The 15,214-nt window shown below is 40.0% G+C and overlaps 1 protein-coding gene across 3 annotated transcripts in view; it reads left to right on the forward strand.

Annotated features, from left to right (window-relative positions):
* KDM5B (lysine demethylase 5B) overlaps positions 1–15,214 on the forward strand; it is a 55,375-nt gene that overhangs the window by 19,204 nt on the left and 20,957 nt on the right. For all 3 annotated transcript variants that reach the window (XR_005107856.1, XM_037410275.1, XM_037410276.1), the window contains 9 exons: positions 1,715–1,849; positions 5,519–5,612; positions 7,245–7,348; positions 8,788–8,946; positions 9,514–9,633; positions 10,095–10,253; positions 10,708–10,889; positions 13,688–13,850; positions 14,845–14,964. Coding sequence is in view for 2 of the 3 variants with exons in the window: in XM_037410275.1 (XP_037266172.1) it covers positions 1,715–1,849; positions 5,519–5,612; positions 7,245–7,348; positions 8,788–8,946; positions 9,514–9,633; positions 10,095–10,253; positions 10,708–10,889; positions 13,688–13,850; positions 14,845–14,964 (1,236 nt within the window). In the remaining variant the exon portion in view is untranslated. The remainder of the gene's footprint in view (positions 1–1,714; positions 1,850–5,518; positions 5,613–7,244; positions 7,349–8,787; positions 8,947–9,513; positions 9,634–10,094; positions 10,254–10,707; positions 10,890–13,687; positions 13,851–14,844; positions 14,965–15,214) is intronic.

Genomic DNA, 15,214 nt, shown 5'->3' on the forward strand with positions numbered 1-15,214 from the left:
AGTTATGCTTTTTGTTTTTCTCTTTCAGGGTTTCATCTTTCAAGGTTTCATTACTCTTTTGTTTAGGAAAAGCTGTTTGCCTTCTAGGTATTTGCTTTCAAGGATCATATGTCCTCTGTTATAAGGAGTAGAAACTTTTTTTTTTAGTGAAAGATTTAGGTTTCACGTGAGGACACAAGTCAAGGAACCAAATTCTATCCAAGCAATCCAATTTGGCAACATTCTGTGTAGCATTCATCTCATTTGCTTTTCTGTTTTCTCATTTTTATATTTTTCGTACTCGCTTGTCTTTTCTGCTTGTCTGTTTTCTGTCCTGAGAAATTTTTTACTTTCTCCCACTGATGTGAATTCACATCATCTCCTTTCAGTGTGAACTTGATAAGGGGAAATGCTCTTCTGAAGAGGCAGCTGCAGTGCTCTGTCCTCCAAGTGTGCAGCACAGGAGCGTGCCCAACTGTGAGCATCAGCCAGGACTTGCTGCTCATGAGCATGAGCTGCAAAGTTGGGTGGTTTTGTGTATTTAATGTTGAAATTAAGTCAGACATTTGCTTTCAAAGTATAAGTCTAGAGCTTATAAACTCTTAAGATTGAAGGCGGCTCTAAAAAAGAGAAATTCCAGCGGTGTTTTTGAGCAGTGTTGTGGACTGTCTGGGGGGGATGGTTAATGATATCCTGCTACCCTTGACTGGTGCTTCTTTTTTGTTAAATACCTATTTCTTTCAGTATAGGCTTGTCTTATGAAATACTGCTGCTTCTCCTTTTCCATCCCCCCTTCTGACTATCATTTGTTTCTGAAAGTGATTCTGTGCTGGCTACAGAGCATCAGTCCTTACGCCGCTGTAGTGGTTCTCTTGCAGTTCCTGTCCTGTTTCTCTCTTGCTGAGAAAATGCTTGTGATGGCAACAGATTAACAGAACGATGGAAATGTGGATCCAGTGACTCATGTGAAATACTTCCTGACAACATAAGACTTTTTAGTTCTTTAGGATTTGTTGTTTACTCATTAAAAACTGTTATGTTTTGTCTGCTGTTACTGAATGTTGTGTGGCTTGACAAACTTGGAATTGTCATTAATTATTAGTTTTCTTGCCAAATGTATGCAGAGTTTTCAGCAATTAAATGGGTTCATTCAGCAACTTGAAAGAACTAAAACTGTTCTTGCACCTCCTTCTTCCCTTCTGCCTTTAATTCATGCAGCAGAGTTGTCCTTTCCGAAACATAAAGAGAATATAGCTTGTAGCTTCTGCAACATTTTTCAGACAAAATGGTATTTCAGTTAGAAAGGGATGCGTGATAGGCTGTAATTTACTTTTACGGTTTTCTGTATGTGGAATTACAGTAATGCAACCTGAGGGCACTGCAGCAGTTTCCAGTATGCTGTTGATAGTCTCCAAAAGCACCATCTACTAGAAGAATTGGTATTGGTATTCCCATAGAGAAATGTTTGTTGCCCATAACATTTAAAGGATGACTTCTGCTTTATTTAAAATCCTTTCTTATGGTTACTGCATTCAGTAAAAGGGCAGGAAAAAGTGATTTTGCGACCTGTTCAAACAGGTAATGCTACAATTGTCATAAATACTGTTTTTATTAACTCATTGCAGTAATAAGTAAAGCCCTGCCTAGGTTCTTTCACGTTACCCAGGAAATTATTCTACACAAACTTTGTATTAGAAGTGGAGGCAGAAATCAAGTAATCAAATTGTCTGTTTAGTGCCTGCAGAAACCAGATCTCACCAGTGACACAAAGGACAAGGAATATAAGCCCCATGATATTCCACAGAGACAGTCTGTTCAGCCATCTGAGACTTGTCCACCCGCTCGTCGAGCAAAACGCCTGAGAGCAGAGGTGAGAGGATCTGTCTTTATGAGGGCAAGTGCTCTGCCGTGGCCGAGCTTGAAACCATAGTGCAGTGATAGTTTGCCCAGCCGCGTGGCACGACTTTTAAGTTAAGTTACAGGACAAATGTTATTTCGATCGGATTGCTAAATGTATATGCATAATAAACAGCTGTTTTATCTCTTTCTTTGTAATTGTTACACATACCTAAATGTTCATAAATTCACAGATAATGAATAGTATGGTAAGGATTGTGTGATACTTCTCTAAAGTGTGTTACTGAGGTTTGGAGTGCTGAGAGGCTCTTCTACTGACGCTGTTCCACTTACACATTAGTTATAAGTGTGTACACTATAATAATGTTTTTAGCATGATTATAAATAATAGGGAGCTCAGACACAAATACAGGTGACAAATTCTAGAAGTGAAGCATATCTTTTGCAGCTTTGATCTCTGTCATTTCCTCAAAGAACAGGCAGCGAACAGTAGTTATTCTCTAAACATGTTGGGAGGTTTCTGTAAATCTTTCATGAGTTGAAGCCAGATGTTACAGCAAAGAAGGTTTTTCTTACATTAGTGCTATTACATTTCATTTTTTCCTCTGAGTTCTATCAATTTGCGATACTTTGACCATGCAATAGAAGGAAAAAATTGCATAACGTTAAGTCGGTATGGTTTTGTACAATCAAACAAGCTTATTCTTGCATGTGCTTAAGAAATATTATCTATTTGGATAAACAGACAAATGTATTGATTATATCTGCATGGAGTTCTCCTGTGAAGGCGTATTTTAGGCGATCATTGATGTGTCTCCTTCACTGCTGGAAAACTGTAATACTGTGACTTCAGCCTTTCCAGGCTGATGTTCCTGCCTTCAGAGATTACTGTTTCTTTTGTTTGAGCAGATGAAGAGTCGGAGAGGCTTGTTCCCGGGAGACTGTCCTATTAGTGGTGACATCATGAGTTAGGAAGGTCATGATTGACTCTTTGTTTATAATCCAGATTTCTATTTAAGTTTGTTTCAGCGTCTCTATTAACTCCATTATTGTAGTCTTGGTGTTTGTTACAACCAAGTAGTACAGCTTCACTGTTACAAATTCTGCCTACAAAGTCTGCTAATTCTTAAGATGGCTTTAAAAAACCTTAATTGTTTTCTAATCAAATACCTGGTTACAAGCAGACTTACAATTCTGAGAAGAGCGCAGTAGTTTGATCTGAAACTTTCCATTTGAAGTATCTGCCTGTGGTTGAAAGATGCTAGCTCTCATATATCCTTTAAAGATTAACAGCAAGGCAAACACATGCTAAAATTTTAGCTGTTCCTCTGAGAGGGGTGACAGATGACACTGACTAACAAAGAGTGCACATTTCTGTCATTTCTGTGGAAACTAACTGCCCATACTTAGCCAAAATGCAAGGCTACCCTCTCAGCTCTTTTCCCTGAGCACTGATGTCATGCACCTAGTTTTTGTGGAAAGAATATACTTGATTAAGAATAGAATTGAAACGTGCAAAGCTAAGGCTGAGTTAGGCAGCATGTACCCACTCTGTTAGCAAGGAGCTGTAGTGTTTTAAGGTAATAATTTCCAAAAATTAAGATTTGTTAATGTGTTTCTGTTCCATTTCAGTGCAAAGTCCGGTAGTCTGATTAAATCCATTTTATTCTAGATCAAAGCTACAAGCAATTGGTTTTTGCCCAGACCTGATGCAAATTAGTAATGTTTGGTTAATGTGTCTCAACTTTTTGCTCTAATGAGATATACAAGGGTTTGTAAATGTCTTAAATTGTAGAACCTAGGTTCATTCTCATGTTTAGCATTTCCTGCTTTTCAAAGGTTAACCATCTAGTGTAAACCTTTAAAATAAGTGAACTACAGGAAAGTACTGTAAATCGTTCTTACTAGCAAAAAATACAGCCTGTGGGATAAGTGTTAGTTTGCAATTGCAAGACGCATACAGTTTTGCCTTGCCTTTTCCTACTTGGTGAGTAAACACTGAAGAGATGATGTTCATAATTAGAAAGGAAAAAAGCAATAACAGTCATAGGCTGGTTTTGAAATGCAGAGTGTTCACATGCTCGGTGTAGAAAAGGTAAGTGTAAAAGACCAGAATAATATTGTGGAAGTGACAGTGAGATACATTGGTATGATAAAAGGCTCAGGCAAAAAAAAAAAAAAAATGCTCTTGTGAAGCTAAATATAGCCCTAAGCACAGAATACGGATGCAATTCATAGAAGTTAAAGGTGCAGAAGATGGGACATCTATTATTGCATTGCTTGAGGATTGGTGCAAACTCATCCTGATTCAGTATTACTAAATATAATGAACAGTAATATTTTTTTGGCATATCTTAAGCCATGGGACCTCTGCCTGATCTCATAAAGGCATAAAGAACACAAAAAGTGAAAGGAAAATAATGTTAAAACCACCTCTATAAAAATCCAAACCAACCAAACAAAAAAGCCTACCAAAACCTCCCCAAACAGAGCAATGACAAACCCTGCCCCTTCAGATACCCGCTGATGGATTCAGCTGGCAGTCACGCTTGCATAGCTGGGGCAGCAAGTCCCGTTATTTGGGGTTCAGGGGGTGGCTGGTAGTGGACTGGCTTGTGTGAGTAGCAAGGGTGGCCGCATGACCCCATTGCCTTAAATTAGGCTTAAAAAACAGCAGTATTGGAGAAACCCATCTTTATGCTGAGACATTTGGGAATATTCTCCCACAGTCTCAAAACTTCAGGGAAGAAATAAAAAAATTAAATGGAAAAACTTTATTCTGTCTTGAAAGTTCCACAACACACTTGAGTTCCCTGCTTAGAAGATCAGAGCATGTTCTGCTTCTCAAGAGAAAAAGAAAATCTATGAAAACCCGCAAGTTCCTTGCTCCTTTGTTTCTTATCAAGTTCCACTAAAATAAAACTAAACCCATGGTATCGTTACTGGCACAGGCTGTTTGTAGGATTTCATTTCAAACAGTTTGTTCTCTATGTTATTTCTCTCTGAACCCTTTTTTTTTAAAAAAAAAAAATGGAATACAAGCATTTCAGAAAGTCAGGTTGCCTTTTTAGATATATTCATTTGTAAGTAAATGAAGTTGTCAGAGTTGTTATCTGGCTTCCATCTGCCTGGCTTTTTCCTTGAACAAGTCGGGTTACAAGGTTTAAGACCTCCGTTGTACCTCTGCGAAGTGTTTGTGTCTCACATCAGCTGGTGCTCTGAACCTTTGCAGTCCTCTCAGCACTGATCAGAGTGGATTAAGAATCGTATGCAGAATTATTATTTTTTTTTAATTTGGAAGATGAAATTGTCTTTTTTTTTTTTTCACAGCTCTTGTGAGTATTGAAATATGTACTTTAAAACCTTGCAGCATCGGCCACCAGAGTTACTCAACTGTAGGGAGTTGCAGAGTATTAATTAGGTGGGAATGGGCATCAGAGTGCTGGACTTTCTCCCTTCCTGAGACTCCCAGCAGCTGCGGGGTGCAGGATGGATCCCTGGGTGCGCAGCCTTTCCTGCAGCACCAGCTGCACATGCTAGAACCCTCTGCCCCTGCTTGGGTGAGCAGCTGTGACTTCAGGTGGCAGTGAACGCTTTCCCCAATACAGGTGTGAAATAAAGGTGTTCCATCTAGGGGCATTACTGATTTTTTTTTTTTCCTTTTTTGTTTCCTTTCTTTCAGGCAACCAATATTAAAACTGAATCTGACCCTCCAGAAGCCAGAACTCACAATCTGAGACGTAGAATGGGATGTGCACCTCCAAAATGTGAAAACGGTGAGTGGCAAGTGGGGAGCGAAACAAAATGTGAATGCGATTTCTGTTACTTTGTATAAATTCATTTTAAGACCTGAGTTGAATTCAGCAGTAGGAACAATTCAAAGTATTTAACAAAAAATACATTACTTCTGTTAACTTCATTTTAAAATTGGAATTTATTGTAAAAGTTCTTTTTTGGCTTTGAAATCTTTTTGTTTGTTTTGTAAGTGGTTTCTTAAGAAAACGTAAGATGTTTTCTAAGTTTTCTTGAAGATATTTTCAGTTGAAAAAAATTCTACTTTTTGAAACTTCACTATCTCTTATGGAGCAATCATAAATGAGATTTGAGCCACGTTTCTAATCCGTATTTTAAATAGCTAGCATCAATCCACTATCTTTAAATAGAGGAAACACTTTTAAGAATGTACTGAACTTCAGATATTTTTAGGAAAGAATTTGAAATCGGGAAATGAAGGCAAAAGATAGTATGTTGAGAACTGAACAATAAGGTTCCCATAATATGACTTCTAAATTGTGTCTATCAAAAGTCCTGAGTCTGTTGTTATCTGACCTTAAGAAATAATAATTTCAGACTGAGAAGAAATGTTTAATGTCACCAAACAGAAGAATAAGCTTGTTGACAAATAATTTGGCAAAGCAAATATAGCAACCATTTACAACTAATCAATAATTAGTTAGTTTCTTTTGTTCATTCAAAATATTTTGTCTTTCCAAGTATTCATGTAGATTGTGGTCTTTTTTTAAAATTTTATAGTTTTTTTTTTCTTGTTAGGAGTATCTCTAGGCATTAACCTCTTACTTTCTCCTCCTGAAGAGTAGAAGGAAAAAGCTCTGGACAGTTTTTTAATGCTTAAATTTCTGATAGATGTAGACATTCTTCTCTTTAGTATCTTTTTTAGCTCTTGGACTCCGAGAAATGCTTGGGACTGTCTCATGTCCAGGTGCAAAGGCCTCTAGCTCACTTGTAACTTCAGCTAAGAACTTCATTGCTCCCTTGTCTTCAGCACCAGCACCCTGGGGTTCTCCACATTCTGTTGTATGGGTTTTCTGGGTCTTTATAACGTCAGGAATGAAGACTTGATTAGGGACGTTAGATAGTAGGAGTGTAAGACTGTAGAGGAACTGCTTTGTCTGGCCTGTTCTGCTGCATGCTCGTCTTTTGATGATACGTTTTCATGAAAGCTATCACTAGAAGAAACTAAAGTGTGAAGATTGTCGTAGGAAGCTGGAGTGTTGTTTCATGTCTCCATGTGACATGCTGCTGTAAAATGGATGGAGTAATTCAACCACATTTTTTTAACATCACGTGGAAACAAAAACTTAGCTTATGAAGATACTCATAATTTAAATTAATTTAAATGGGATTTAAAACACCCACTCAAAAAATGTGAGCTGTAATAGTCATTGCTAGCTCGTGATTGTGTGCTTGGGTTTTCTGATAATACTGGCTTCTTGTAGGCATTGGAGGTGTTCAAATCAAAGTGTGTGTATGAGACAACAAATAATTCAACAAATAACTCCGCGTTATGCTGCCTAACAAGAAATAACAAATCAATAAACAATAGCAAGTAATGCTAAGCATTAAAACATTTTGTAATATCCTCATGGATTTTTTTTCTGTTGCACCAGAAAAAGAAATGCATAGCGCAGTGAAACCTCCTGAGAAGAGGGAACATGCTGGGGAGCCAGAGAAAGACAAATCCAAAGTCCGATCTAAAAAACCCACTAATGCTGTGAGTATTTTCTGCCTTCCTGCTGCTTTGTACTGATTGCAGGTGTTTCTGGGTTTCCTTTAGGTGTGCACTGAAATCTCATGTCATTTATGTCATAGTAAGGACTCTTGTATTCTTCATGTAACCCTGTGCTTGAAACAAAGCAGTATCTGTGCCGGCTGGGATAGACATACTCAGAATGCTTCATGCTGTTACAAAGCTGAAAATGACAGGATAGTTAAGTTTCATTATCTATAACTGAAGTAAGTTGTTTTCTGTCTCCAAGGTAGAGTCTCAAAATTTTGAAAGAAGAGTCCAAATAAAGTGGTGGTTCTGTGAGCTGATCTCTCCCCATTCCCTTTAACCTCAAGTGAGCTTTGGCACCTGGCTCTCGGGCAGACCCGACACCCACAATTTCAGCACTATCTTGGAAGCTTTGTTGTTCAAATGTTTCTTAAAAAAACCCTGTTCCTACTCAAACTCTCCAGACACCACCACTCCCCCTCCAAAAAAATGCCAAACTGAAAGCAATGGTAGTTTGTCCCACTCTTGAGAAGATAATACGGAGATTCTTTCTGTCCCTGCCACCTCTTGGGTCCTTCCTAAAACCAGAAGTGTTCTTTGTTTAATCCACGTCTATGGCTAGATACCTGAGAATGAAATGTGCGAATACAAGAAGCCTTGACCACCCCACCCCCCAAACAAAAACATGCTTGTGGGGAGAAGCAGGAGATGCTGCCGCGTTTTTTAACAACATAAGACGACAGGGTCCGCTTGCCCTTGTGGTTCTGTTCTGCATTTGAGAAGAGCCTTCCAGCCCGTCACTAGCGAAGGCGCAGGACAGGCAGCAGACAGCCCTGCTCATGTTTGGGGTGCCTGTGCCTTTTCTTGGGGCTCGGCAGAGCCCACACCTGTAACACCTGCCCCCTGCCCAAGGCACAAGGCTCCGCTGGGAGGCTGCTGTCCTTCCAGATCAAAATGAAGGTCTTGGCCAGTGTCTCTGGGGGAAAAGAGGAACACTCGCGTCAAGAGGAACCCCCTTCTTTCTTCTGAGGCTCCAGACAGTTGGGCTCGGGGCGGGGAGGTGGAACATCTGTGCATACATGCTGCATGTGAGAGCAACCAGAAAAAGGCTTTGTGAGCCATGGGCTGGGCTGGGTTGCCCCTGCGGAATCCACAGCGCTGCTGGGTTAAATCAAGTCTTCTGTCTTTTTCCAGGGGGGGGGGAAAAAAATACATGGAAGAGCTTGCAATTCATGCGGTCCTCCCTTAAATTACAGAAGGGGGTTATTTAAACTTTTTATGTAAATGTTTTGTGTTTGCTTGTCTCATTTCCACTTCAGAGATGAGGTAAAAATAATCTTTGGCAAATGCCACAGATGACCAAGTTACCAAACTGCTCTTCTACCATGAGTTACCGTAAGTGCTCACATTCCCTCTCCGGCAATTTTTTGTTGCAGGTGGACTTGTATGTATGCCTGTTATGTGGCAGCGGTAACGATGAGGACCGTCTCCTGCTGTGTGATGGCTGTGATGACAGTTACCATACTTTTTGTTTAATTCCACCCCTTCATGATGTTCCCAAAGGAGACTGGAGGTGTCCCCAGTGTTTGGCTCAGGTAATCCAACAAAGCCTAAAAGTTAGGCTGAAGGTTACTTTTTTTGTTTTGTGGGTGTTTTTTACACTTTATCCTAGGGGTTGGAAATACAGTTTGTTATTAAGGTAGTGCAAGCAAGGTGATAGAGGGTAAAGCTAAAATGAAGACTGGGCATGCCTCAGATTGGAAGGCTATTACTTGATACTTTGGAGCCAAAAATGGCTATGCCTTTAAAGAATATGTTGGGCTTTAATCGGCACCTTTCCTCTGTATTGAAAATTGGGAGTCTCACTGGGTGCTTCATTGTGGGGGTCTGTGTATCTTCTTTTTTTTTTTTTTGCTTAGCTCTAGAGGAAGGAGGAATTGAGCATGTTACTTCACTAATGTTTATGCAGATTTGTAAGTGTATACTGAATAGTGAATTAAGCAGTACTTTCTTCTTCTGACTGTGCAACTTGGGGAAGTAATCTTGTTTTGGTCAGGTGTCCTGCCTTCTTGCCCATCAGATGCTGTAATAGTAGCCCATTTGTGTAAAATCTGAGCTCAGATTGTCTTGTATCACAGAAATAATTATATTTTTAATTGCAGGAGTGTAATAAGCCTCAAGAAGCATTTGGTTTTGAACAAGCAGCAAGAGACTATACACTTCGTACATTTGGAGAAATGGCAGATGCATTCAAGTCGGACTATTTTAACATGCCCGTACATGTATGTTCCTGTATTTACTCTGATGACGTGATGTAATCTAAGGTTTTTGTGCTTAGTTAAAATACATAACTTTTGAGGGGGAGAGGGGAATTGCAGTTTTCAATGGGACAAAATCGCAAATCAGGGGTTCTCATTTACATCGGTGAATCCTTGTTCTTGCTGGTGTCATGGTTTCTTGTTCCACTGACTTCTTGTTCTGGTTTGGGTTTTTTTTCACTTCTGAGGAAGTTCTTGTAAGGAAGGGAATACTCTCCATCACCCATTCCTGAGAGAGCAGAGCAGCAGCATGTCCTGGGTGGAACCACATTTCTGCTACATTTTCTTTTCTTTTGTTGAAATGGTTTTGAAATGGGGAAATGCTTCAAGCTAATGGAGGTTCCTCTCTGAGAGAGTTTTCATGTACATGCTTTTTATATAGTGATTCCCCAGTATATACTCCTTGTTTTCCTTCTTATGCCTAGATGGTCCCCACCGAGCTGGTTGAAAAGGAATTCTGGAGACTCGTTAGTACCATTGAAGAGGATGTGACAGTAGAATATGGAGCTGATATTGCTTCAAAGGAATTTGGCAGTGGTTTCCCAGTTAGGGGTGGGAAGTTTAAAGTTAGACCAGAAGAGGAGGTAGGTCTTTATTAGTTCACCGTGTATTCTTGTGTTGCAGTTTTTCATCAAATAAGTTTCTTTGGTTCAAAGGACAATAATGGAACTGGGTCACAAAGTGTTTGTTTTGTGTAGCTGGCACAGTATTTGAAGAGAAGAATTACATCAGAGTTTTGAATAAATAAAATTTGCCGTGATGAGATATGAAAAGTCACAGGTTTATCCTAGAAGTTATTTATTAACTTCTGAACTTAAAAAAAAAAATAATAATACATTTTAACAAAGCAGGTCAGAATCAGGTGCGTGAAAGGAGCAAAGACAATGGAGGTTTTGTTCTTTGATTCATTGACCCATTTCATAAATTTTTCAGTTGGGAAAGACACTTATTTTTCTGCTTCTCTTTTGATAGTTTTTCTCTCTTTGTTTTTTTTGCTTCATGTTGTATAAACCTGTGGCTGTTGTGTTCATTTTTCAGGAATACCTTGATAGCGGCTGGAATTTAAACAACATGCCTGTGATGGAGCAATCTGTTCTTGCTCACATCACTGCAGACATATGTGGAATGAAATTACCCTGGCTATATGTAGGAATGTGCTTTTCTTCATTTTGTTGGCATATTGAAGACCACTGGAGCTATTCGATTAACTATCTGCATTGGTGAGTTTGAGGAATAAACAGCCTGAGAAGCAGTCTCCCTCTCATTCCCCCTTCCCCTTTTTAATTAGAGGACTAAAACCAGATTCATAGAGTTTGGGCCAGGATAACCCTTGCAGTCCTGTAGCAGCAGGGTTAAATCTGACAGTGTGGTTCCTGCATTGATTTGCTTTTGGACAAGAGGTCATATTTTGGAAAGAGACATCCATTCCCAGTTTTAAAAAAATCCATGAGAGGTGCAGCAGATACTCCATCAAATGTTTTATTAAGCTCAATGCAAAACTAAAAACCATGCAAGTTATTTTAAAAATCATCTAGCTTCAACTAACAATCTTAGGATCCTGCACATATTTTTTTTTTTTTTGTCTCTTAGATAGACCCATTCTATCATAAATCCTCTCATCAAGTGAACACTTGTCAGCTGTAATCAGGACAGATCTTTACCATCTCTTCGATATTCTAAATAGATTGAACTTCTTAAACTTCTCACCTCACAACAGCTTTTCTAGAGTTGAATTATTCTTGTCGCTCTTCCTGAAACCTGTCAAGCTCCTTCACCGTTCCTGTTTGTATAAGTATTCCAGCAAAATGGTGAAATTGTGTCTCGGCTTTCAGTAGGTTGTCTTTTTGGTTATTCAATTGCTGCTGCTTGAAGTAGCTGCCACTGTAGCCCAGTCCAAGTAGTCAGTGACTTAATTCACTTGCTTTGTTAGTACTTGTCATAGAACAAATGTTTGAGTGAGGCTAAGTAAACAGGATTACATTGTAGAAATGATCTTCCTTGTCATTTGTTGCTTTTTTTGGTCTGGGCCTTCAGTCAGGCTAAAAACTGTGGGAAGGAGAGGAGTCTTTCTGTTTGCAGTAGAAACTTCCTTTCTCCTAGGAGAGCTTCCCTCACTGTTGTTAGAATGACATTATTTCCTCCATAATTAGCCCAGATTGCATTGGTGTTTGCAGTCAAGGCTGGAAGGATGCAGAAGTGCATACGTGTGTCTGTGCACACCCATGCACATACGTTCACAGACACGGGTGAGAGTTGCCCTACCTGCTTGTAATTTATTTCTCTGCCAGCATGCAAGTCTTGACATCCTTTTTATTTGCAGATACTCTGTATTTCCCTTCAACTTAAAGGCTCAAGTCTGGGGGGGTTTACCTATTTGAGAGCAGTGTGTAGGTGAGGTTAATACTGTTCTTGGCCAGAGTCAATCTTAATGACCTGCTGCTGAAGAGACAATGAAACTCTGAAAAGACTTCAGAAGGCAGGACTCATTCTTGTGAAATACTAGGGATGGCATGTTGGGCTTCAGTGTCCCGTGTGCCTTGAAGGAGCTTGTATCCTGGTACGGTGTTTTAAGTGGATAATTCCAAGTGAACCAGGCTAACAGCAGCAGACCTTTCATAGGGTTGAAGGCAATAGTTCTCCTGCATGACTCTAAATCCTGTTAGTTCTTGAAGTGGTGAAAGGAGAAAAAACCAAACCTTTGCTTCTAAAGACGCTGGCAAGTAACTAAACAAGTAACAATTATGTCAGTCTTGATCAGAGGAAGAATTACCATCATTGATGCTAGGATTTGTAAAGGTAGGAATGTGGAGCTGTCAGGTAGCAGTGCAAGAATTTATCCATTCTGCAGCTTGCTGCCTTCATAAGGCTGACAACTTGACTCATCCATTAGGATTGTTATCTTTCTGTTACCTGTTTTCCTGAAGTCCGCAGAGAGCCCTGGTACCAGTATCCTGGTCCAAGTTTAGCATAGTTCATAACTGCTGTCATCCATTCCTTGGCCCTGACACGTATCAAGGAGCAGAATTCTTGACTAACCCAGTACTGGGTCAGGAAACAGGATAGATTCTGCATCTCCAGAATTGTTCCAAAGTGATGACGAGGTCCAAGGCTGCATAGCTGTCCAACACTGCATAGTGACAACTCTGCTATTCCTTGTGATACCAGTGTAACTGCTCTTCCACAGTCCCTGCTAGCTGTCCCCTTCGCCATGACAGAGGTGCTGTTCTGATACAGGAATAAGCTTCTAGGTATGAGGGCTGATAAGCTTTTGGATTGACACTTCACTCTTCTCTTCCGGAATCTTCCCAATTGCTTCATGGTTTATGGAAAAAAAGAACACTGTTGGGTCAGCTTTACTCTGCCATCTCTTCAGGAGTCTTGTGATAAGGTGACTTGTCTGTTATCTTCTTTCCTAATACCCTTTCTAACATCATTCTTCATAAGGGATTGGAAGACATTTTCATCTTTGGTGCAGTGAGCCAGCTTCATTGGAAACCTGAAATAGTATCTACTGGAACTTGTCTGTGTAATCTTAGTTTTCTCAACTGGCTTGCATTGGGTTGAGCTGTTGCTAAAAGTTCTTTGTTCCTACTCTGGATGTGGATTATTTTTTTCTTGATACCTTTTGCATATTTAGAACTTTAGTTTCTACTTACTGTATGCTGCTCTTACGGCCGTTACGCGCAAGACAGAGAACTGTCTGTGGTTGGTAGATCCAAGAGGGCATTTGTGTTCATGGTAAAAGACAAACAGCTTGTTTTGAAGTTGTGCTGGAATCAGCAGAACTTCACTGAGAACTTCTTCAGTCTTTTAAGTATGTGCTCAGAAATGTAGGCAGTTAAAAACTTAGTTCTGGAGGAGGGACCTGTGTAAAATGTGAAGATTCAGGAAGGTACATAATTTTTGCATTCCTTCCTGGTGATAAACCCTTCTTTTGAAATGGTGTATTTTAAAGCAGAAGACTGAAAATGTAACTTACAAGATTGCTTATATTTAACTTTTTTTAATAATCTTGCAGGGGGGAGCCTAAAACGTGGTATGGAGCCCCAGGGTATGCAGCTGAACAGCTGGAGGATGTAATGAAGAAGCTTGCTCCAGAGCTATTTGAATCTCAGCCAGATCTCTTGCACCAACTTGTCACCATAATGAACCCGAATACTTTGATGGCCCACGGAGTGCCTGTATGTTGTTGGACTCCTGTGCTACTCCCCCAAACCCAACCCTCTCATTTGCGCTGAATTCTACTTCAAAGCTGATAATTTAAGCCACTTTCATTACAGAGATGGTGTGGTAGTTTCCGTGTGTGTGGTATCTTCCTCGTCTAGTGTAACATGCCAATATGAACAGATGGGCAGTGGAGTCATTGCTTTTGGAATTGCTTGGCAAACTCTTCTCTGGAGATCCACCTTAGTGTATTTCTGTTTCTGTATCTCAGCTGGAAAGTTTAGTCTCGACCTGTGAAACAATGGCAGGAGCTCTTCATATGTCTGTTTAATCAGACACAAATTTTTTTGGCAGAGTTTTGGCAAGGGGCCAAAACCCGGTCTTCCTTTGTCATCCACATCCTCTTATTTTTCCTGGTTAAATTCTTAGGTATTTAAAAACATTTTTCATCAGTCTCCATCATACTCCATACTAGATTATTCATGGGAATTATGTCCCTTTACAACTTAATTAGCTTTTGACTAGCTGACCTTGGGACTTGAAGGAAAATCTGGAAAAAGCAGCAAAATTTGAGGTCCCTGCTACGGTTTGAGAGACTCTAAAACGGAAAGATGCAGGAAGACCTGCCTGCTTTTGTGTTGATTGTATAGCACCAAAAGTATTAGATTTACAACAGTATAAACTTTTGATTAGGTTCCAAATTTCACTTCTCCTTCAGCTGCTAATTGAAGAGAGCCTTGCCTGTGTGCTACCTGTAGGGCTAGCAAAGTGCAAAAGGCACAGACAGCTGACCTAAAATGGCTTGGAGCGCGGGTATGGCTGAATGAAACCCTTTTGCTTTCTAGGGTTTTGTATGACAAGTTACCAAATGCCAGTTGTAATTTTTGGGCTTGTGTTTTAAAACTATCTGAAGTTGACATAGAAGTTAATAGGAACTGGAAATCCGTATTCGCTTCACAGACTTCAGTTCTGTTTAGGCTTGGCCTAATGCTTGTCTGCCTTTTCTCCTAGGTGTATCGAACCAATCAGTGCGCTGGAGAGTTCGTGATCACCTTTCCGAGAGCTTACCACAGCGGCTTCAATCAGGGTTTCAATTTTGCTGAAGCTGTGAACTTTTGCACAGTTGATTGGGTACGTTCCAAAACCTGTTTTTCATTAAGTCTGCAGTTCCAAAGTTGTGCCTAGCTAATGTACAGCTCTTACTGCTGACACACAAATCTAGTCCACAGATCAGAAGGAGCCTGTTGCTGGAAGCTGAAGGTCTTTCTTTCCTGTAGTGAACTGTGGGCTTTCTCTGGTCCGTAAGGTTTAGTTTGAAATTGTACACTGGGGCTGAGTGATGTATCTTTTACAGCAGGAGGTAAGTACGGTCCTGTGCATG

Source organism: Falco rusticolus, chromosome 17 (assembly GCF_015220075.1).
Source record: "Falco rusticolus isolate bFalRus1 chromosome 17, bFalRus1.pri, whole genome shotgun sequence".
Taxonomy (NCBI): domain Eukaryota; kingdom Metazoa; phylum Chordata; class Aves; order Falconiformes; family Falconidae; genus Falco; species Falco rusticolus.